We start from the raw sequence: 24,133 nt of genomic DNA, 5'->3' as shown, positions 1-24,133 counted from the left end.
ACACCATGAAACTCGTTAAACGCTATGAAAAAATATGAAACACATAAAAGATTTTTTTTAATTAATTTAGCCGTTACATTTAAATTTGAACCGTTAAATATTTTTTTTACTGTTGAATTTCATCAAATTAGATCTTAACCGTTGGATTCAATGAATTTATAAATATAAAACTAAATAAAATACATATATATGGTGGGCCAGCCCCACTAATCATGGGCTAAATCTGGCTTTTGTTTAGCTTTTAGCCCACACATTTAGCATGAATTGGGTTGGATTTGGGGGGAGAATAAAACCTAAAAAATAGCATTTAGCCCAGGATTGGAGATGGTCTAAGAGAAGGGGGTTGTATTATGTCGACAATGTGGCTCCTAGCAGAGTGAATCAAGTACGCAGTGGGAATCGTGACAAGATTTAGAAGATTTAGTTAAGGCATTGGCGACTTGGGCATGCCTCGTTTGGCTATTTACGGAAGTTGGTTATGTTATTATTTACTAGTATTTCAGACTTTGATAGCCACATGTGTCTTTCTTTCCCTATACGAGTTGCTCGAAGAAACATAAAGAATTAGATTTCAGGTGGTTCAGTTGGATCTTTTTCAACCACCACATGATGACCCATGCTTCAGGCATAAATCTTTGAATGAAGATCATGACGAAGACTTATTCAGCTTTTCCACACCATAACTAGCTACAATGATTTTACAACTAGTCATAGTCAAATGAGGTGTCATGTCTTCCACATAAAGTAGTTTCTTATTCGATCTCAGCCTTGCTCATACCTAAGTTCCCATTACCTATTCTTTTGTGTATATCCTCAATCCATTCACAAGACGCAAGCATGCGCCCAATCTGGAACTAGAGGAGTGAGGACGAACGTTACTTGCTGGCATAAACAAATGACACGATAATACACCAAAATTAGGAATTGTCATTATACAATACCAAAGCTAACTATTGTTTTATTGGCGTACTATCGATATGAACAGGAACGGGCAATTTTTTATTTATTCGAACACGATCATATGATGTTATAATTTCACTCAACTTATAACTCGTGAGTTTGTTTTAAGTTAAAAGAATGAATACAATGACTTCAAAAAGTGAACATTCCTAATATTAGTTCACAAAATTATATTTATATTGAATTTATTCATCAAATTAAGAGAAAAAGATATATTTTTTTTGTCAGGACATCCCTCATCGAGTACGATAGCGATTGGGGTGGCTAATCCACTACGTACAGAGCACTCTGATTATGATTATAAATTGGATGCTGCTAAAGCTGCTAGACAAACAATCAATACAGCTCAACTTTTTTACAACTCCATTTCTACTTTCGCACAAAACAAATATCATCGTCATGGGGATGGGGTTTTACAACTCCATTTCTGCAGTGTTTTTGTCATCCTTTTTTATGCATGCCTTCATTCTTCACTCTTGCCTTCCTTGTTTCGCCCTTCCGGGAAATGAGACAGATAGACTCGCTTTGCTTGAAATCAAAGCTAGCATAACTCATGACCCTTTTGAAGTCCTGACTTCATGGAATGAAACCATCCACTTTTGCTCTTGGCATGGCGTTACATGTGGTCGTCGTCATAAGAGGGTCACAAGGTTGAGCCTGCGGTCCTTCAAACTTGCAGGATCTATATCGCCGCATATTGGGAACTTGACTTTTTTGAGAGTCATTGGTCTCCAGAACAACAGCTTAGGCCATGAAATTCCTCCAGAATTCAACCGCTTGCACAGATTGCAACACCTATGGTTAAACAACAATTCACTGAGTGGAGAAATTCCCACTAACTTGTCGCCTTGCTCTCAGCTCCTCACGCTCCATGTTGGTTCCAATGTGCTGATGGGAAAGATTCCAAAGGAGCTTGGCCTCTTGTCAAAGTTAAGAGTTTTTGCCATCCACGATAACCACTTTACAGGGGGAGTCCCTACTTCTTTTAGCAATTTATCATCTATTGAAGTGTTCTCCGCAACTTCTAATAATTTGAGTGGCACTGTCCCGGATATTTTTCGCCGAATGACCAATCTTAGCTTTCTTGCTTTCGACCTAAATAGCTTTTCGGGTATGCTTCCTCCCTCAATCTTTAATCTCTCTTCTCTCACACTCCTTTCTATGGAAGTAAATGAAATCCAAGGGAGTCTACCCTCAAACTTAGGTATGGTCTTTCCGAGTCTCCAAAATTTTTTTATTTCCAATAACCAATTCAGTGGATCTATTCCTGTTTCATTATCAAATGCCTCAAATCTATTTAGATTGGGGATCGGAGGTAACCACCTGCATGGAAAAGTCCCTCCATTGACGAATTTGCATAAGCTTGAGTGGTTAATCCTTGCTGACAACCATCTCGGAAGTGGGGGAATTGATGACTTGACCTTTCTCTGCGATTTGACCAACGCCACCCATTTAGAAGTTCTCCAAATGTTTACCAACAATTTTTGGGGCACGTTACCTCAGTGCATAGGAAACCTGTCTACTTCTCTTCAAATCTTCATTGTAGCTCAAAATAAAATATTAGGAAGTATCCCGAATGAGATTGTAAATCTGGCTAACTTAGAGCTTTTGGGGATGGACGAGAACCAAATTTCAGGTCACATTCCCCCTGGTCTGGGAAAGCTGCACAAGTTATATGAATTAGCTTTTAATGGGAACTCTCTCTGTGGCAATCTTCCATCCTCTTTCAGAAATTTAAGTCAATTAAATGTGTTAAGCTTAGCAGGCAACAAACTTCAAGGCAATATCCCGCCGAGTTTAGCAGAGTGTCAGAATTTGAGGATCTTACATCTTGGTGCCAACAATTTCAGCGGTATCATATCGCAAGAAATCTTTGGTCTGCTGAACTTGTATAATTTGAGTTTAGGACAAAATCAGTTTATAGGCTCCCTGCCAGAGAACATAGGAATTTTAATAAATCTAGAGTATTTAGATATCTCTGATAACATGTTATTCGGTAAAATTCCGGCTAGTCTTGTTAGTTGTATAAAATTAGAGTACCTAGACATGCATGGAAATTTCTTCAATGGGACAATTCCATCAACTTTGAGTTCACTAAGAGGTCTTTCAGAATTGTATCTTTCTCACAACAACTTGTCAGGCACCATTCCAGAATTCTTAGAACGTTTTGTATTTTTGGAATCTCTCAATCTATCTTATAACAATTTTGAGGGCATGTTGCCGATCAAAGGAGTGTTCAAGAATGCAACGGCGACATCAGTTGAAGGAAATAGCAAGCTTTGTGGGGGCATACCTGAGTTTCATTTGCCAAAGTGCAAACTCCAGCATGCAAAAAAGAAAGGATTGAGCTTAACCATGAAACTGGTTCTCTCCCTCGTTTGTGGGATTCTTGGAGTCATTTTTGCACTAACCTTTTTGTACCTTTATTGCTCACGGAGGGACAAAAAGGGTCAACCTGCAAGTGATTCGGACAAATTTTCGGACAAATTTCCCCAGGTGTCTTACCAAAGTCTTCTAAAGGCAACAAATGGATTCTCCTCAACCAACTTGGTCGGTATGGGCAGTTTTGGGTCCGTTTATAAAGGAGTATTTGAGCAAGGTGAAACTACAGTTGCCATCAAAGTACTCAACCTCGTTCGTCGCGGAGCTTACAAAAGTTTTATTGCTGAGTGCGAGGCTTTCAGAAATATTAGACACCGTAATCTTGTCAAGGTACTCTCAGCATGTTCTGGTTTTGATTATCGCGGTCACGACTTCAAGGCCTTAATTTATGAGTTCATGGTTAACGGGAGCTTGGAGGAATGGCTGTATCCAATTCATACAATTGGTGAGACAAATGAGAGGCCAAGGAGCTTAACAATTTCTCAGAGGTTGAATATTGTTATTGATGTTGCTACGGCATTGGATTATCTCCATCATCATTGTGAGACGCCAATAGTTCATTGCGACCTCAAACCCAGCAATATTCTTCTCAATGAGGACATGGTTGCACATGTAGGTGACTTCGGGTTGGTGAGGTTCCTACCAAAAGCTGCTGAAAATTCTTCGGGAAATCAATCAAGCTCTTTAGGGATCAAGGGAACTATTGGTTATGCTCCTCCAGGTAAATACACTTGGTGGTTTATTTTTCCCTAGCTAGTATTTTAAAATTGTGCAGTATTTATTTTAAAATTTTCAAACATGAAATGAGCTTTTAGCATTTCACTAGAAAATTAGAATCTAACGTTTTGAATTGTGGAATGCAGAATATGGCATGGGACATGAAGTGTGGACACAAGGTGATGTGTACAGCTTTGGCATCCTCCTGTTGGAAATATTTACAGGTAAAAGACCGACCGATGACATGTTTCAAGGAACTTCAAACCTTTATAGCTTTGTGAAGGCAGCTCTGCCTGAGCAAGTGGAAGAGGTTTTGGATCCCGTTCTTGTTCAAGAGAGCAATCATCCTAATGAGGGGAGGGCAAGCAATCGCGTCCTAATCATAGAAAGTTTAATCTCTGTTCTAGAAATTGGTGTTGCTTGCTCAGCGGAGTTGCCTAGAGAAAGACTGAACATCTGTGATGCTGTGGCACATATGTGTCGGATCAGAAACAAACTTCAAGCAAATGGTATATGCGAATAGAAGCTTATTGTTAATATGTGGTATAACATGTAATAGTATTGATGTTATGTGAAAGCGTTCCCGTATTTGTTAGATAAAAAATGCAGTGCAAATGGCTAGTTGATCAATGCTTGCCAAACAAACTTATTTGCATCGAATTATGCTTGAACAATGACATTCTGGCTTTGCCAAACATTACAGGACGAACACTCTGAAAGAATTACAAATAAAAATTAAAAAACAAAGTTGTGGAAAGTATTCATCAAATTTCAAACCTATATTGGAATTCCTGCTCTATGTTGAGAGGTTTATCCCTGGTTGAAAATGGGAAGCGTTATATAGTAGTTTATTGCTTTTTTTATTTTATTTTTTCAGAAAACCTTGACGGTACGAGGAGAATTTTATTAATAACATAAAGTAAGTAACATAAACCTAACTCCTCGTAATACAAGAAAAAAGAATGAAAAATACATGAAAGAGAAGGAGGACATAAACCTTACTCTTCTATAAATGAAACAATAATGATACAAAAATATGCATTCATCAACATTTATTTGAGCATTCATCATCTACACGAATGCAGAAAAGAATTTGAGGCTGAGTTCAGTCATCCATTCATCAACATTTATCTTTCGCTCGCTCGCTCTCATATTTCATTAAAATATTGTTTTACATATAAGTTTTGGGATGGTCCAGGCATCACAGATAGGGATGGGCAACGGTTATGGCGAGTGGGTAACTACGGTTATTTATCCATAACCGTTTATTCTCATACCCGCATAACCGTTTACCCATTGGGTAATTGCCTAAACAGTTATACCCATACCCATAATTGTTTATAAACGATTAAACATACTCATAACCGCGTACCCATTTAACCGTAACCGTAACCGTTTAGTACCCGTTTACCCATTTATCATTTTTTAACCCGTTTATCCTTTCTTTTTAACCATTTACTCTTTTTTAACGCATCTACGTGTTTTTTAACAACTTGAAAATTTAAAAAGAAAAATTTGTCATAATTTTCTTTTTCTAATAATATATAAAATAAACGATTTGAATGATTTGAATCGTGTGTATGCAACTTGAGAGAAAGTAATTTGTCACAAATACACGCTTTAAAAATTTGTCCTGAAATTGTAATTAAACTTTTACAGATTCAAAATTTTTACAGATTCAATCGGGTGTATATGTCACAAGTCGCATATCTTCTGTATACAAAATTTGTGTCAAATTTTTACAGTTTGTAATTCAAGAATCTGGAATATATGTGATCGTGTGTATATGTGACAAATTTTTACAGTGTGTATACACAATCTGGAATATAGCTGTCATAATTTGTCACAAAATTTTCATATACAATAAAACCATTTACTCCTTTTTCATACATTAAGAGAAAGTTACAACTTGAAAATTAAAAAAGAAAAATTTGTCATAGTTTGTCATAATTTCCTTTTTCACCCGTCTAAGTTTTGTCCGATAGGGAACATGGTTTGTGTTAATTTTACATATATAAAATAAACGGGTAACCGCGATTAATACCCATAACCACCCATTTAAATTTTGCGGGTAAACGGTTATATCTATAATCGTTTATTTATCTAAACGGTTACCCATAACCGTAACCGTGAAATTTAAATGGGCGGAGAACCGTGGTTACCCATAACCGATGGGTATTTGCCCATCCCTAATCACAGAGGTGGACATTCATCAAAGCCATGTCACAGATCCAGTATCATGCACAGTTTTTGTTGCTCAATATTTCTCACATGGAGGCATGCAAGCACACAGAAAATTACTTGAGCATTGACGAAATTTTAGGTCTATGAATGCATGAATGACAGAAACATTTCACAAATCCGTATGATTTTCAGAGATATTAAACCATGCTTAATTTTAACATAGTGGAGGGATTTGATTTACCTTTCATTTTGTAGATCCGAGGTCTAGCAGCCATCTTTGCTGTGTGTACGGCAGCTCCATGTGTGAGCCATTGCTCCTTGCAGTTCCTATTCCCCCTGGCCTTACTCGGATCCCCAAGTCTAGATACAGAAAACATACATGCATGAGTCAGAATTTCGTTTTTATTTGACCTTCGGTCATGAAAACGAAAGGGAAAAATGGTTGGATGCATTTTTATTTCAGATATCGCCAAGTGGAGACCATAATCGCAGAGAGAATGAGAGCTCTTTACCTGGGGTTTCGCAGAGGAATGCACGATGGTGACGATCTGGGCTAGAACCAAAGATCGCCATGGCTAGGTTCCGTTTTTGACAGAGATGGAGATGGATTCATGTTTTGACGTTCTGGGTTGAAAATAGAAGCTAGGGTTTCAATTCCATGAGAAATGAAGAGAGAGGAAATGAAGGAGATAACTTTCACGGCTCTGGCCTCGTGGGTAGTAAGAGAGAGATGTTCTCAAACGGCGCTAGTTAGGGGACGAGGAAATGGGCCTTTGGTCGCTAAAATGGGCCTTTGTTCATGCTTCCTGTCACGGGTTCAGCTCTCCAGAGCACTGAAATTTTGCTTCTTTTTCCAATATTTTCCAGCGCCTCTGTTTCTTGTCATCAGGACAGCATTTCGAATCTCAGGTGTGTCAGTTTCCTGGTCTTTTCTTTTATTTCTGTTTCTGTTTCCTTTGTTATTTTATATTTTCTTTTATTTTCTATTTCTATTTTCCTAGTTTATTTTCTTTTGTCTTTGTTATTTTATTTTTGTTTCTGTTTCTTTTGTTATTTTATAAAAAAAAATTGAAAAATCGAAAAGAAGAAAGAAAAAAAAGGTTATGTTTGAAGTTAGTAAGTATTAAATAAAAAGGATGAGTGGTAAGAGTTTTAGTTGAGTCTCTTTAATCATGTTGGTTCACTTTACACTAAAGGAAGCTCATGAGTTCTTTTCTAATTAATTCTAAATGGCTTAGACTTTGTCGTGGTATGGGTTGGAACTTTTGAAAAGATGTTCCAATTTTAACATTTTTTATGGATTCCAACTTAAAGGTGAAAATTGTCTTAGTCAAGTTTTGTTAAAGGTTTGTTAGTTTTTACTTTTTGTTTTTGACTTTTGTTTTGCTTGAGGACAGGCAAAAAGTTAAGTTTTGGGGTATTTGATGAGTCTATATTATACTATATATTTTACTCTATTCTTAGTTATAATTTATTGGTTATTTTGGTATAATTTTGATACATTATTATGTATTTTCAATGTAGGGCGTGCAACTTCCTCTTGAGCAAAAAGTGATCAAACAGATGAATTTTATAGTGATTCTAATTGAAGGATGTTTGTGAGTCTTTCAAGATGATTGTTCAAAATTCCAGATTTTTCTACCAAGCCATTTGATTGTAATGAAGAAAAGAAGGCTCAGCATGCAGCTTTCTTATATTTATGTTTTTGAACGTTTTGGGTATTTTAGAGGTCAAGATGGAATATTTTGAGGAAGATTCCTTTTGGGATTTGATGGAGACGACTTAAGCTTTCAAAAGAGACCTTTTGGGACCAAATTAGAGTTGATTTGGACGATCAAAAGTCTAATTTTCTGAGAAACCTAATGAAAATGGCTTGAAAATTTTGAGTTTTAATGATAAGGACAAAATAAAGGGTAAAGTGAATAGTACCAGGATTGACTTTTTAGTGCAAAAAAGTGGTTTTTCGTTAAAGTGAATAGTACCGCGGGCTTTTCGTTAAAACTCCCTTTATTCTAAGACATTTTCTAGGTAGGATTTTATTTTGTAGTAGTATAAATAAGGCTTTTAAACCATTAGCGTTACAAACACATTATTTCTGGAGAAGTTTAGACTTTTTACCTACAAGGTGTTTTCCATCCATGTTCTTAATAATATTTTGTTTTATAATTGTTCATAACTAATTCTTTGGCTAGGGCGATGCCTTGAGCCTTAGCATGAATATGTAATCTTTATTTAATTGCTTATGATATTATGCATGCATGCTTTAAATTATTAATTATTGTGTTTAAACTGTCTATGTGTCTTAATGATTCGCGACCATTAGGATGTTTAGAAAAGTAATCGGATGCATATGTAGGTGACTTCGGGTTGGTGAGGTTCCTACCAAAAGCTGCTGAAAATTCTTCGGGAAATAAATCAAGTTCTTTAGGGATCAAGGGAACTATTGGTTTTGCTCCTCCAAGTAAATACACTTAGTAGTTTATGTTTTTTCCTAGCTAGTATTTTAAAATTGTGCAGTATTTATTATAAATTTTTCAAACATGAAATGGGCTTTTAGCACTTCACTAGAAAATTAGAATCTAATGTTTTGAATTGTGGAATGCAGAATATGGCATGGGACATGAAGTATGGACACAAGGTGATGTGTACAGCTTTGGCATCCTCCTGTTGGAAATATTTGCAAGAAAAAGACCGACCGACGACATGCTTCAGGAAACTTCAAACATTTATAGCTTTGTGAAGGTAGCTCTGACTGAGCAAGTGGAAGAGGTTTTGGATCCAGATCTTGTTCAAGAGAGCAATCATCCTAATGAGGGGAGGGCAAGGAATCGCGTCCTAATCATAGAAAGTTTAATCTCTGTTTTAGAAATTGGTGTTGCTTGCTCAGCGGAGTTGCCTAGAGAAAGATTGAGCACATGTGATGCTGTGGCACATATGTGTCGGATCAGAAACAAACTTCGAGCAAATGGTATATGTGAATAGAAGCTTATTGTTAATATGTGGTATAGCATGTAAGAGTATTGATGTTATGTGAAAGAGTTCTCGTATTTGTTGGATAAAAAATGCAGTAGAAATGGCTAGCTGATCAATGCTTACCAAACAAACTTATTTGCATCGAATTATGCTTGAACAATGACATTCTGGCTTTGCCAAACATTACAAAACGAACACTCTAAAATAATTAAAAAGAGTGATACTAGACTCACCCCAGTGTCTTATTTTTCCACCCACATGATAATCCCACCTACCATAGAAATTTAAAAAAGTAAAATGTTATTTCCCCACCCACCATTATTCCCAAAACCATAATATATTTTTTTTTAAATAACTCTAATATATCTTTAAATAATATCATAAATAAATAAATAAATAAAAATAGAAAAAAGAAGAAGAAAGAAAATGCAAGACCTAAGACCTAGACATTCATCATCTCCTTCACACCTAACATCGCCCTGCAGAGATCACGGATCCCCAAACCACTCTTCTTCCTCCTTTTTTGTCAAAACCGCAAATCTCACACCCAATTCTCTTTTTTCTCCATTGAAGTTTCTCGCCTTCATCTAGCACACGCCCATTCCTTCCTCCAACCTTTCCATCCATTCTAACCCAAATCTTTCCCAACCTCTTTCCACCAAGATATCACACCCCACCCACCATTATTTATTTATTATTTTAAATTATTTTTTGTTTTTTCAAAATTTTAGTACTAAATTAAATATAGGTTTAAGAGTCTTCTTTTAAAATGATAAATATGTTATTAACATTTTCATTAAATGGTGGGTGGGGAAATAAGACACCAGGGTGGGAATATCACCACTCATAACACATCACTTTGGTCCTTGAGATTTCAAATCAATAGAAGTGGTCCCTGAGATTGTCCACCATTCATCATTTTGGTCATTCCGTTAAAAATTCTGTTAAGTGTCCTGGAGCTCTTGATTGGAAGTTTGGGGAATTTTGAAAACTTCGTAACTCAATTGTTTCTTAACCAAATTCAACCCATAATATATCAAAATGAAGATAGGAAAGTGTAGAATAAGATTATACCTATTTGGAAGCCCATTGGTTTCCGGAGATGGTCGGAAAATAGCCTCAAAGTTGACTGGTCTGAGGGAAAACTAGAAAACTTGCCTGAAACTGAGTAAACTTTAAAGGTTCATAACTTCTTCAATACTCAACGAAATCAAGTAATTAAAAAAAACAAAAATCGTACTTCTCGATGAGACAAAGAGAATGGTACCTTTTTTAATGGCTAAACCGCCATGGTTTGGCCGGAAAAGGCTCAAAATTGGCTATCTTGGCCTCAAGTTAGCCACTTTTGAGCCATTTTTGGGCCAAACCACGGTTAGTTAGCCATAAAAAAAAAAAAAAAAGGTATCATTCTCTTCCTCTCATCAAGAAGTATGATTTTCGTTTTTGAATCACTTGATTTCGTTGAGTATTGAAGAAGTTATGAACGTTTAAAGTTCACCTAGTTTCCGGTGAGTTTTCCAGTTTTCCCTCGGATCAGTCAACTTTGAGGCTCTTCTCCGGCCATCTCCGGCAACTATTGGGCTTCCAAATAGATATAATCTTACTCTACACTTTCCTATCTTCATTTTGATATATTATGGGTCAAATTTGGTTAACAAACGATTGAGTTATGAAGCTTTCAAAATTGCCCCAACTTCCGGCCAAGAGCTCTGGGACACTTAACGGAATTTTTAACGGAATGACCAAAATGATGGATGGTGGACAATCTCAGGGACCACTTCTATTGATTTGAAATCTCAGGGACCAAAATGATATGTTATGCAAATCTCAGTAACTATTTTGGTTAAAAAGCCAAAATTAAAAGGCAAAGTTGTGGAAAGTATTCAACAAATTTCAAGTCTATGTTGGAATTCCTGCTCTATGTTGAGAGTTTTATCCCTAGTTGAAAATGGGAAGCGTTCCATAGTAGTTTATTGCTTTTTTATTTTATTTTATTTTATTTTTTCAGAAAACTTCAACTGTATGAGGGAAATTTTATTAATAACAAAAAATAAATTACACCTAGTCAGGGAAACATAAACCTAGCTCCTCGTAATACAAGAAAGAAGAATAAAAAATACATGAAAAAGAAGGGGGACATAAACCTTACTCTTCTATAAACGAAACAATAAAGATACAAAAATATGCATTCATCAGTCATCCATTCATCAACATTGCAATCATCATCCACACGAATGCAGAAAAGAATTTGAGGCTAAGTTCAGTCATACTTACAGTGGGGATTGCTGAGAAGACCCCTGTGTTGCTTGGAAATCCCTTTCGCTCACTCACACTCATATTTCATTAAAATATTGTTTTACATATAAGTTTGGGAGTGGTCGAGGCGGAAGGGGATCCTCTTCGGATCCCTTCCTCCTAATCCACCAAATCAGGGAATCCGTGCCATTGAAATTTGATCCAACGGCTACAAACAGGAACCCACTTTAAAAGTTATAATAACTTCAGCCGTTGGATCAAATTTCAATGTCACGGATCCCCTGATTTGGTGGATTAGGAGGAAGGGATCCGAAGAGGATCCCCTTCCGCCTTGACCACTCCCAAACTTATATGTAAAACAATATTTTAATGAAATATGAGAGTGAGTAAGCGAAAGGGATTGGAAAGAAATGAAAATTTGTGGCCTCATTTGGTCTCTAAAGATTAGATTGAAATGGACAACTCACTATGCTCAAGGTATTTTGACGAAAGAAATGAAAATATTGTGGGCTACTTAAAGGTAGGAGATGGATTGTTTTCCATTCCAATCTGCCAAAATGGTAAGAATCAGTGGCGGAGCCAGGAATTTAAGACAATGGGGTCAAAAAATAGCTTTCAAAAATCGATATACTTTCATTTATAATTGTCCACGACGTGTTCTCATATTTTGGAAACATCGTATTACAACATCATTATTAATAGAATCATATAGCTCTTTCTCAATGTACACAATCAAACTATCATTCAACCATTGATCACCCATCCTATTACGATATGGATTCTTCACAATTTTCATCACCGAAAAAGCTCTTTCAACTGAAGCAGTCGCAACAGGTAAAATCAATGCTAATTTCACTAGCAAGTACACCAAGGGATACTGTCTATCCCTCTTTGTCTCCACCAACTTTTGTGCAAGGCTATTAATTCCTTTCGACGCAGAAAATTCATTATGCAAACGCATATCAAAAATGTAATTCTTCAATTCATCTTCAAGAAGTGTAAGTTACATATCAGAAAAATCTTTTGGATAAAATTGAGCAAGTCGAACTAACTTTTCTATGTCAAAACCTGAGAATGAGTCATCAGGGCTTAAGCATGCTACACAAAGAAGCAACTCTGTACTTGTCTCATTAAAACAACTGTTCAGCTCTTGAAGTTGCTTATCAATAACATCAATAAAGAGATCAACATGGTAATGATGAAGGTTTGTCAAATTTTCAACTCTACACCGTGACCTCCCTCGAGCTACAAAGATATCATTCATATCAGGAATATCAATATCATGCTTGCCACAAAAAGAAGAAACTTTATCAAGCCAAGCATCCCATCCATTATCCCTCATTGCTTGTAGTTGCTTACATGCTTTTACTAAAGCCATAGAACTCACTATATCAAGATATTTCTTTTGCAATGCATGTGGCAACACATTTGTGATTCCCAATATTTCTTTCATTAGAAAAATACTAGAGACAAAATCAAAAGATTGCAAAAGATTCAACAAAATATCCGCTTCACCTCTTTGATCAAAACTTACACCATCATCTACAATCATCTCAAGCACCTCAATTACAGAAGAGAACATATTAAGCAAGCTTACCAAGGTACCATAGTGTGAGCCCCAACGTGTATCACTTGCACGTTTAAGACTAGTTTCTTTGTTCAAGCCTTGCCCACTTGGAAGCTCATAATTTTGAATAGCTTCCATAACTTTGGCTTGTTGTCTTTCTCTAACCATGTCTTGACGTTTACACAATGCTCCAACAATAGTAGCAACATTATTAACCAAGCAGAAAAAAGAGCCAATTTGAATATGATTTTTTTGTCACGACTACAAGAGCAAGTTGAAGTTGATGTGCAAAGCAATGAATATAAAATACACCTTCATTTTCTTTCAAAATAAGTGTCTTAAGGCCATTAAACTCACCTTGCATATTGCTAGCCCCATCATAACCTTGTCCACGCAATCTAGATATGTTTAATCCATTTATAGAGAAGAATTGATCAATTGCCTCCTTAAGTGAAAAAACAGTGGTAATAGGAACATCCTTTATGCCCACAAATCTTTCAACTACTTGTCCGTTGGTATTCACATAGCGAAGTACAATTGCCATTTGCTCCTTGACTGATATATCACGCGATTCATCAACCAAAACAGCAAAGAAAGCATCATCATCAATTTCAAACATGATATCATTGGTGGTTTCACATGCTGCTGCATACACAAGATCTTTTTGAATTTTAGGTGATGTCAACTTGAGATTTTCAGGAGTATTTTTAAACACCACATCTTTAATACCCTTATTATGATATGCAAGAAACTTCAAAAGCTCAAGAAAATTACCCTAATTGCTTGAATCTTCACTTTCATCATGACCGCGAAAAGCAAGACCTTGTCGCAATAAAAAGCGAATGCAATCAAGTGATGCATTCAAACAAGTGCAATCATCAATACGTGCTTGATCCGACTGCTTGTGGACAATTGTTTTAATATGTTGATTCTGATTCATTAAAGCTTCACAATGAAGTAAAACTTGGTTGTGAGCACTATTAGGACCTCCAACATGAACTCGAAGTCGACATTTTTTCTTCCAATTACGAAACCCTTTGCTAGTAAAATTGTCATTACCTGCTTGCTCCGGAATCTCTAGCTTGAAGACATAATAGCTTCGACAAAAAACAACATTTTTGGATATGCTATACTCCAACCAAGTAGGAAAGTCATTGAACCATTTAGGATTGAAACAACGTTGTACTCCTGCAAATGTGTATATGGAAATTGATGGGTTCAAGGTTGAACCAATTCCCTTTGTAAATAAGCTCTTTGAACTTGATCTCTAATATTTGGATCATATTCTAATATTCGGAGTCGAAGCCCAGGATCTCCTGGAAGATTTGCTAGTATACTTTCTATGTTATTTTCATTTGAACTTTCGGGAATATCCGTTGTAGAGGGTGAGAGGTTATCTTCAGTTGATTTTCTCTTAAAATACCTCTCCATAACTGTTTAAATAATACCAAAAAGAGTCAACAACATAATATAAATTTGATCAAATTAACAGAAGCAGAGTTCACATAATCACAGACCAATACAAACCCCACAAACCTTAAGATAAACCCCACAATTAATCTGCAGAATCAGTTTGCAGTATCAATCTGCAGCATCACTCTGTAGCATCAATCTGCAGAACCAGTTTGCAACATCACTCTGCAGAATCAATTTGCAGCATCACTCTGTAGAATCAGTTTCCTACATGCCATGTTGACTTCAAGTACTATATCAATTGAGCATAATTTATGGATTCCTTCAGGTTAGTGTTTTTAGTTGTTTATGAAATATATTAAGTCTAATACCCAAATCTCCTTCCTTAATCCGTTCTATTATGCAATTCAGATTTCATTTTACATGTGATTGAATTTGTCTTATTCCTTTGTTTTCCATTTGATTGCCTTATCTTTTTCCTACTACAACTTCATCATCGTATGTTAAAATCTTATATTGTTATCTTTCATTTTGGTTTAGAATTACAATAAAGGAATTAACATGAGTGAATTGATTCAATTTTTCTTATGATGGTTTCAAATTTCCCATCCCTCTTTCACTCAGATTCTCCCCTCTCCAAATTTAAAAACTCAAACAAATAAATAATGAAATTTAAGATTAGAGAAACTTACTAGAGGAAGGATGCCGAGCCAGAAGAATGCAATCTGGAGAACAAGAGAGATTGCTGGGGCGGAAGAATGCACCTGGAGAACAAGAGAGATCGTTGGGTTCTGTTGTGCGCTGGGTTCTGGGAAAAGTCACTTTTTCTGATAGCGTGAGAAATGGGTTCTAGGAAAAGTCACTTTTTTGATAGCATGGGAAAAGTTACTTTTCTGATAGAAGAGGGCAGGACTGGAAAATTGAAAGTTTAATAAAGGGGTCAAATATTTTTTTATTAAAGTTTTTTTAAAGGGATAACTTATAAATCTATTGGGGTCAAGGGAGCCCAATGCCCCCGCATTGGCTCCGCCACTAGTAAGGATCAGAGGGGATTATTTTCCATCATGTCTTATCCCACTTCTAGCCCCTCAATATAAAAAAATCATTCACCTCTATCTTAAACCTGAATATAGTAGTTTATCCATTCCATTCCAATCCTAGAGACCAAACAAGGCCTTATTTTTCAACAATTAAGAAATTAGGAATAATACTTATAAGATTATACATGCTGACTGAATCTGGTATATGTTCAAGTGATTAATATCTCATATAGATACATCCCTGGAATTACATATGTTTAACTTTAATTCCTATATGAGAAATTTGTCCTATGAAAGATAAAAAATCGCAGTAATTATACTACAACGGATCAACCTGGCATGAACAAACCCCAGGAAGAACATTAAACGTAACAACTGCAATCAGTAAACATATCATCCACCTACACCCATAAATCACTCAAACTCGCTTCACGAACCCGGCAAACAAAAGATAACATGAATTCTGACTGTTTAAACAATTTGATTAAAGGTCAAAACTAGGAAAGCAAATGTGTGCCTTGTGAAAGAGCATCAATTTGTTGCGGCGTCCTTTTTTCTCACCATTCCCTTCTGTGCTCAACTTTATGGATGATGACCGAGACAAAAGAAGCTGTGCGCATAATCCAAATGAATAAAGTGACTTGTCCAAGGCATGCTTCGCCACATCTTTGATTACCTCCATCTCACCATTAGTAAATTCGGCTTTAACAGAAGAAAAATGTTTCTTCAGGAGGAACTGCCCAAAACTCAATGCATTTGGATCAGTAATTTCACAAATTCAATGCATTTACATAGTACATTCATTAGATACGATAATGAAGTCCCATAAAAAGAAAAGTTGGATAATCCCAACCAGTGCTCCGATAAACATGATAAAGCAAAGGAAACTTTGATGCTCTCGAAAAACATAAAAACCGCCTTGCAAATCAGTAAAATAACGAGGCAACAAAAATTCATGCTTTATGTGCTATACCACTAGAACAAGGCAAACAAGATTTGTTCGGCTGTCAAGCTTTCCACTCAATCTCTCTTTCTCACATCAAGTAAATCACCAATAACCCAAAGCTTATACAATATATACCAACATCTTCCTAAATATCAAACAAAGCACAAACCAAGCCTAGAAGCAGATGCTCTTTAGCAATTGTAGGAGTTTTGAGACTCCTATTGTCCCACATCGGGAAACAACACTTTTTCAAAGGCCTTTATATAGGTCTAGTCCTTTTTACTAGCATTTAGGATTTAGACCACTTGGAATGGGGATTGAGGCTTGGGCCACTAATTGTGTGGATTAGGCTTGATGATTATACTATAATATTAATATTAATTAATCAAGATAAGGACCTTGGGTTGCATTATACGAGGTATCCTCTTGTGCTTGAAGGATTTACCAATGCGAATTGGATCCGATAGTATTGATACGAAATCCACAAGTGGATATGTGTTTACTTTGGGAGGAGCAGCAATATCTTGGAAATCTTCCAAATAAACGTGCATAGCCCGATCAACGATGGAATCAGAATTTATAGCTCTTGATAAGGCTAGAGGAGAAGCTGAGTGGCTAAGAGACTTTTTGGAAGATGTTCCCATATAGCCTAAACCTATAACGGCAATATGTATACACTGTGACAGTTCAGCTGCACAATATCAAGCTAAAAATAATGTATACAATGGGAAGTCTAGACAAATTAGACGAAGGCATAATACAATAAAGCAATGGCTTCTAGTGGTGTAATTTCTATTGACTATGTCAAGTCAAAAGATAATATTGCAGATCTGCTTACTAAAAGTTTATCTAGAGAGCAAGTCAAACATACATCAAGTGGAATGGGTTTAAAGCCAATAGAGTAAAATGAAACTGCCAAATGGAAACCTAACCTAGTTGATTGGAGATCCCATGGGTCTAGGTTCAATAGGCAAATTGGTTTGGTTAGATTCAAAGAAGAAACACACTTACATACCCATTCTTATGATAGAAGAAGTGTGGTGACTGCTGATGGGTGTAGGATACATTAGTTTAATAATATTGATACTTGTAAATCAAGTGGAATAGTAGCAGCCTATTCTTAATCAATATCACTTATATGAGAGTAAATGTGGGGTCGCATTTACGAGAATTATATGGCTACATTCTCTAAAGCAGGAACATAAATGTATGAATTTGTGATGTGTTGGTGTGGCATATGTTTCACTTATTGTCTTGGTTTACTGCGGAGATGAACAGTTTAAGATTTTATATTCACTGCGTCATCTAGTAAATCTGATAAGTATATATTAAGGTAGGTTCGAATCCAAACGACATGTCTCCTAATGTATGTCACATCTATTGTTTACTCTCGTGTCTTAGTTTCTATATGACCGAATAATCGTCTCAAAATGTGGGGTATTGTAGGAGTTTTGAGACTCCTATTGTCCCACATCAGGAAACAACGCTTTTTCAAAGGCCTTTATAGGTTTAGTCCTTTTTACTAGTATTTAGGTTTTGGACCATTTGGAATAGGGATTGAGGCTTAGGCCACTAATTGTGTGAATTAAGTTTGATGATTATACCATAATATTAATATTAATTAATCAAGACAAGAGCCTTGAGCATTGGGGCCTAAGAATTAAAATTAATCTGATCAATTAATTTTAATTTCGAATTAAGTTTTTAATTAAAATTAATTAAAAACGTTCTGATTAATAGACATAACTCTTTGGAAAGAGTTGTATAACTTTAGATACATCCAAAAGGTGTTTGAAGAGGTATGAAAGAACCTATATAACTGGAGTCCTCAGTTCCATCAAAGCTCATATTTTCTTCCTCCTTTTCGTCTGTACAAAATTTCCAGAGAGTAGTAAACGCATAAAGCAATTTGCTAGAATTCTATAATCCAATGCGGGTTGTAGAATTAGGTAGTAGTATTTTGATCGAGCAGACGTTGTTGAACCACAAGCACAAGAGTGAAACGAAAATACTGTTCGAATGACATAACTTTTGTGCTAGCCTCTATCTTCGATTCATTCAAGTTAGTATCATTTTAATTTTTGTATTTACTGTGTAATTTCATTCTGTATTGCAAGTATTTTTTAATAATAAAATATAAATATTTCGATTCTGTATTTATATTATTTTATTATTTCTAAATTGTTTTCCAACCGCAATTAGTAATATAAAAATCATTTACAAAAATACGAATTTGGAGAACAAAAAAAAAAGGTACATTTCTCAGGAACAGGAGACAAATTATCTTTCCTAACCTTTTTCAATTACCCAATTCCCATCCCATAACAACAATTTCAATTGCTCCTCTCCAAACTTTCCCGGCAACCAAACAAACAACAAACGAATCACGCCCATTTCCCATCATTTTCTCAGTAACTATACAAACCACAAACCAATCCACGGACACGTAAAACGAAAAAGAATATCCATTAAACGAAAAATAAAAATAAAATTGAGAAAAACCCAATAGGCAATAGCTATGCAGAGAAGTTGAAGCAGTGTACCAGTTAGAGGTAGCTGGTCTGAGCAAGAGGGACTGGAGAGAGAAAGAACCCAAGTCCCTGTTAGAAGTGGGGGAGTAGGAAGATATAGCACCGAAAGGGAACCCATTTCCCAAAGAGAGAGTTGTTGAATCCTGAGGGCTCGGCTGGCTCGAGCACCGTCAAGAGGAAAGGGGTCGCCGGGAACGGCCTTGGCGGAGCCCTCTGGGATCTGAGGCGAAGAAACGTTCACGTCCCAGAAGGCTGTGGGTTTAAGAGGCGGGTTTGTGATTGTTTTATTTGTCTCTTCCTTTGGGTTCTCATCTTTCTTGAAAATTGAAATGAGTTTGAACATGGGTGTAACCTCTTTGTCGGTTTGTCCCGTTCCGTGCTAATGACACAATATTACGTAAAGAAAAAGTTATGTAGTTATAATTGTTTTATTGACTTGAGTCTTAACCATGGCGATGTATTACTGTATGTCCCTTGCTAGAAAGGAATTGGCGGTTGAGAAATCCGCAAAATGCACCATGGTGTGAAAGGACAAGGTGGTGATGGAGTGCTTATATGTTATGTTTCAAAGATGGATGGTACTAGTTTAAGGGAGGTGAATAGGTTCCAATGTATAAATTTAATGTCAATTTCGAGTCTCAAATTAATTTTCACATCCATATCTTTTGAAAATATCATAGACATATGCATTTACATAAACAAATGGAGTGTACACTTCGGATGTAAGAAAATCCTTGAACTCCTATGTCACAATAAACACTAAGAGACTTATAAAACTCATCAACTTGTAGGCAATTTTATTTTCACGTTTTGTCACTCAAACTCTCTTCATTTTTTAAGTGAAAGTGACACGAATCAAGTTCTTTTCAAATCTTTGCAAAATAGTAATATTGCAGCAGCAAAAAACTCACTGTCCCTAAGCACAGTGTAAAGACGGAATTGCCCCCGTTTTATTCTTTAAGTTGCTCTTTGGTTTTTCATATGCACAGTAAAATTTCGAAATTTCCCCCCTTTTTCTTTTTTTTTTTTTTTTTTTTTGTTGTCGAAACGAAATTTCGCTTGTTAGCATGTGTATCTCAGTGGTTTTTGGAATTCGACATCGACTGTTTTCACACCGTCGAACGAATCCACCTCTTCCTTCCTGCTCCAGTGCTCCATTTTCGATAGGCTTCCTCATCTTTCAACGAGATTCTTCAATCAAACAAAAGCCAACTCAGTAAATTGCTTTTCCACCTGTTCACCCAAATTGGACGACTAGCTCACACGCGAGAACCGCGACGCACCACCACTCCATCCTCGCATTTTCCATAACCCTCTATACGGAAGGTAAACAGTTTATCCTACTTTAGATTTTTTAAAATTCTTTACCAAAGAAATTAATCTTCTGGTGATTTTTCCAGGGTTCCAAGGATTGAAAAAATTATGGGTTCTTGGAGGATTGGAGTGAGTGAATGTTCCCCTCCGCCTCTTCGCCTCTTCGCCTCATCTGGCAAAACATCGTCCCATTTAGCTCTGTTGCTCACAATTAACAGAAAAATATTCGAAACCTTAAACCCTCAAATCAGCAAAGCGAATTCCCACACTTAAGCTTCGAAACCAACAAATCGATTTCAAGTGTTAAGCGGCTAGGTTCTAGGTCTTCTAATTCCGGCGAGATGTTTTCGTACGAACGCCGGCAAACCGTACCGTGTCGTCGTCTTGCCTTCGTCTTCCAGTTTCGAAATTCCAATTTAAGGTACGAGGGGTTTCAAATTTATTTATACAATATTTTTAGCAAACCAAGTGAGCTATCCATCGTTGAAGCAGAGTGGGTAGGATCAGTTGCTCCTTTTACAAATTGTACTCACCGCCAATTTTCCCACTTTTACAAATTTATTTATACGAGAATTTTTTTAATTTTTATCTCCTTTTTCTGTGTTTAGCTGTCGATGAAAGCAGAGTGGGTAAGATCAGTTGCTCTGCAGCCTCACCCTCCAAACGCTACCCCATCACCTTGCTTCCCGGCAATGGCATTGGCCTCAACCTCGCCCCCTCCATCGATGGTTAATTCTGCTTCCGTTTTCTTCCTTTTCTCAATTTCATTTCAGGTGCCTGAGAAACGGTATGAAAATTAAAAGGAAAAGTCTTTTAATTTTCCCATATTTTCTTTGGGTTAATGTTTAACAATTTGAGCTGCTCTGTGTGTTGTATAATCGAGAAATTTTGTTGGGAAATTAGTAATTATATAACATTTGGATATTTGTATAACTGAATATGTTTACATAAACTAGAGATTGATTTTAAGTATGAAGAAGTACCTATTGGTGGAGCTGGCTTAGATTTGACTGGAGTGCCATTACCTGATGAGACCCTTTTGTCAGCTAAGCAATCGACGCAATTATTCTTCTCGAAGCAGTTGGGCGTAGGTCATGATTGTACTTCTCAATCCGTTTTATTTCTTAGTGATTATCCTTTTCAAGTGATATAATTTAGTTAATTCGATTATGGTTTTTGTTTCAAATTTTGTCTTCAATCTCTTTACTTTGATTCTAATGAATGAAGCGAATTGTTCTCAAAATCAAGTTTTTCATGAATATGTTGCATTTCTTTAGGTATCATTTGGTATGCAGACGGGACAGGACGAAACGGAATGAGACGGGACGGGACAGGACGGAACGGAACGGAGCGGGAGCAAAGATGCCCTCGGATGGAAACAAGGAGGATGAAGAAGGAGACGGAGAGGTTATAATTTTGCGTTCCACGGATGTGGAACGAGTCGTTCTAGGGGGGTGAGGTGGAACGAAAATTCATCCAAAACTCGTTCCGTGGAACAGCTCGTTCCACCCATTTTAAGCGCACCAAACGTGGGACGGAACGCCTTGTCCACTCTGTTCCGTCCCGTCCCATGTACCCAACGGTACCTTAAAGCATGATTTGATTTTTTATTGTAATTTCAACATTTTGGATCTCTGTATGCCTTTTTATTATATTAGTGCTCATTGGATGGGATTGATTTGGTGTGCAGAATTTGAAATTTGTTGAGGGGGCCTAATGTTACCATTGATGAAGTCTGCGCTTTTGGAAGGTAAGTAGTGATATTTAATTATTGTTTATTGCATTTTGTCAAATTTTGTGGGAAATTTTCTGAATTAGGTGTGTGCTTGATCCGAAAAAGTCTCAGAACATTGCAATTCTTGCTTATTGCATTGTGTCCAATTTGGAAGGTAAGTTGTGATTCTGTAAGGATGTATTGAAGGACCATTTGTTTAGTTCGTTAGTGGAATTTCGTTATTTATGTATTTCCGATATACTTGGTACATTGATAATTAAGGTTTAAATGTCATAAGGTTCCCTTGGTTTATGATTGACAAATAAGAAGGAATTGAAGAAGTGGGTTTAGCCTTTTAGGTTAGTGGGGAGAACGGTTACAGAATTGTACTTGTTGTTATTGCAGGGAAATGAAACATAATTGCCGCTTCTGCAAAATTATTGAGTGGTAGCAATTTGCAGATTCCCTATTCAATTGAAGTAATTTGTTTCGAATTTTATTTGTCTTCCTGTAATTTTCTGAAAAAAGGGATTTTGTTGCAAAAAGCAAGGCTATGCTCCCATTTCTTCAAGACTTGAAGTTTTCTATATTCCCTGGCTTTATCTTCGAATTCAGGTATTTTGTTATTTGATTGCGTTGTATTTCTTGATTTGAATGAAATGGATGCATCTACTCCCGCAATTAAACATGAATTCCATGGAGTCCCGTAAACTTAATCATAATTGGTAATTTTGATTAATTTTTTAAAATTTTGACTGATCAAAACAGTTTCAATATACTTATTGTAAGTGCTATGGATAGTTGGTTTGATGTAGTTTATCGCTACTCCAATGACTACAAAACACTCAAGTAACATGTACAAATTTCTTCTGATTTCACAATTTCCATGAATAATTCATGCCTTTTGTTATGTTTACTTGATTTCTAGTATCATCATGTTACTCGTCAAATTGTTAATTCTGTGTTTTTCCACATCTAATTTCTAAAAATGATTTCCATCCGTTCAGAAATAAAAAAATAAAAATAAATAAATGATTTCCATTTTGCACAAAATAAAATATAAGTTTCCCGAATGAGATTGTAAATTTGGCTAACTTGGAGGTTTTGGGGATGCTGAGAACCAATTATCAGGTCACATTCCCCCGGGTGTAGGAAAGGTTCACAAGTTATATCTATTAAATGCGAGTAGGAACTCTCTCTCTTTGGCAATCTTACATCCTCTTTCGGAAATTTAAGTCAATTAAATGAGTTAAGCTTAGAAGGCAACAACTTCCAGGCAATATCCTGCCAAGTTTAATAGTGTGTTAGAATTTGAGGCTTTTATATCTTGGTGAGAACAGTTTTAGTGATATCATATCGCAAGAAATCATTGATCTGTTGAACTTGTATATATTTAGTTTACCTCAAGATCATTTTCTCGGCTCCCTACCAGAGGACGTAGGAATTTTAATAAATCTTGAGTATATAGATATCTTTGAAAACATGTTATTCAGTGAAATTCCAGCAAGTGTAGTTAGTTGTATAAAATTAGAGTACCTAGACATGCATGGAAATTTCTTCCATGGGACGATTCCATCAACTTTGAGTTCACTAAGAGTTCTTACAGAATTCTATCTTTCTGACAACTTGTCAGGAGCAATTCTAGAATTCTTAGAACGTTTGAATTTTTTGGAATCTTTGAATCTATCTTATAACAATTTTGAGGGCATGTTGCCGATCAAGGGAGTGTTCAAGAATGCAATGGCGACATCAGTTAAAGGAAATAGCAAGCTTTCTGGGGGCATATCTGAGTTTCATTTGCCAAAGTGCAACTCTCCAGCATCCCAAAAAAAGGAAGGATTGAGCTTAACCATGAAATTGGTTCTCTCTCTCATTTGTGGGATTTTTGGAGTTATTTTTGCACTAACCTTTTTGTACCTTTATTGCTCACGGAGAGATAAAAAAGATCGCACTTAAAGTGATTTAGACAAACTTCCCCAGATGTATCATACCAAAGTCTTCTAAGAGCAACAAATGGATTCTCCTCAACCAACTTGGTCGGTATGGGCAGTTTTGGGTCCGTTTATAAGGGAATACTTGAGCAAAGTTAAACTACAATTGCGATCAAGGTACTCAACCATGTTCATTTAGTAGGGC

At 36.3% G+C, this 24,133-nt stretch overlaps 1 protein-coding gene, 3 long non-coding RNA genes and 2 pseudogenes across 6 annotated transcripts in view; 2 read left to right on the top strand and 4 right to left on the bottom strand.

The window, feature by feature from the left end:
- The window catches only part of LOC148695584 (uncharacterized), a 95,207-nt gene extending 72,518 nt beyond the window's left edge, over positions 1–22,689 (top strand). For 2 of the 3 annotated variants that reach the window (XR_015964744.1, XR_015964747.1), the window contains 2 exons: positions 21,240–21,374; positions 21,974–22,689. This is a non-coding gene — a long non-coding RNA (uncharacterized LOC148695584). The remainder of the gene's footprint in view (positions 1–21,239; positions 21,375–21,973) is intronic. The other variant, XR_015964745.1, reaches the window with a different exon arrangement.
- LOC148695589 (LRR receptor-like serine/threonine-protein kinase EFR) lies at positions 1,182–4,582 on the top strand. The gene is made up of 2 exons (XM_088697843.1): positions 1,182–4,063; positions 4,206–4,582. The coding sequence occupies exons 1-2, from the start codon at positions 1,255–1,257 to the stop codon at positions 4,580–4,582; spliced, it is 3,186 nt and encodes a 1,061-aa protein (XP_088553969.1). The 5' UTR covers positions 1,182–1,254.
- On the bottom strand, positions 4,110–6,964 carry LOC148695588 (uncharacterized). Its single transcript, XR_015964735.1, has 2 exons — positions 6,756–6,964; positions 4,110–6,603 (listed from the first exon to the last, which is right to left on the bottom strand). It is a non-coding gene; the product is annotated as an uncharacterized LOC148695588 (long non-coding RNA).
- On the bottom strand, positions 12,110–13,583 carry LOC148695587 (uncharacterized; annotated as a pseudogene).
- Positions 13,587–14,470, bottom strand: LOC148695586 (uncharacterized; annotated as a pseudogene).
- Positions 15,675–19,254, bottom strand: LOC148695585 (uncharacterized). Its single transcript, XR_015964736.1, has 2 exons — positions 18,982–19,254; positions 15,675–16,228 (listed from the first exon to the last, which is right to left on the bottom strand). It is a non-coding gene; the product is annotated as an uncharacterized LOC148695585 (long non-coding RNA).
- Positions 22,690–24,133: the final 1,444 nt, after the last annotated feature.

This window comes from Pyrus communis, chromosome 7 (genome assembly GCF_041283825.1).
Source record: "Pyrus communis isolate YQ-2024b chromosome 7, ASM4128382v1, whole genome shotgun sequence".
NCBI lineage: Eukaryota > Viridiplantae > Streptophyta > Magnoliopsida > Rosales > Rosaceae > Pyrus > Pyrus communis.
Note: the sequence above shows the minus strand (reverse complement) of the source record. Positions and strands in the feature narration are given on the sequence as shown.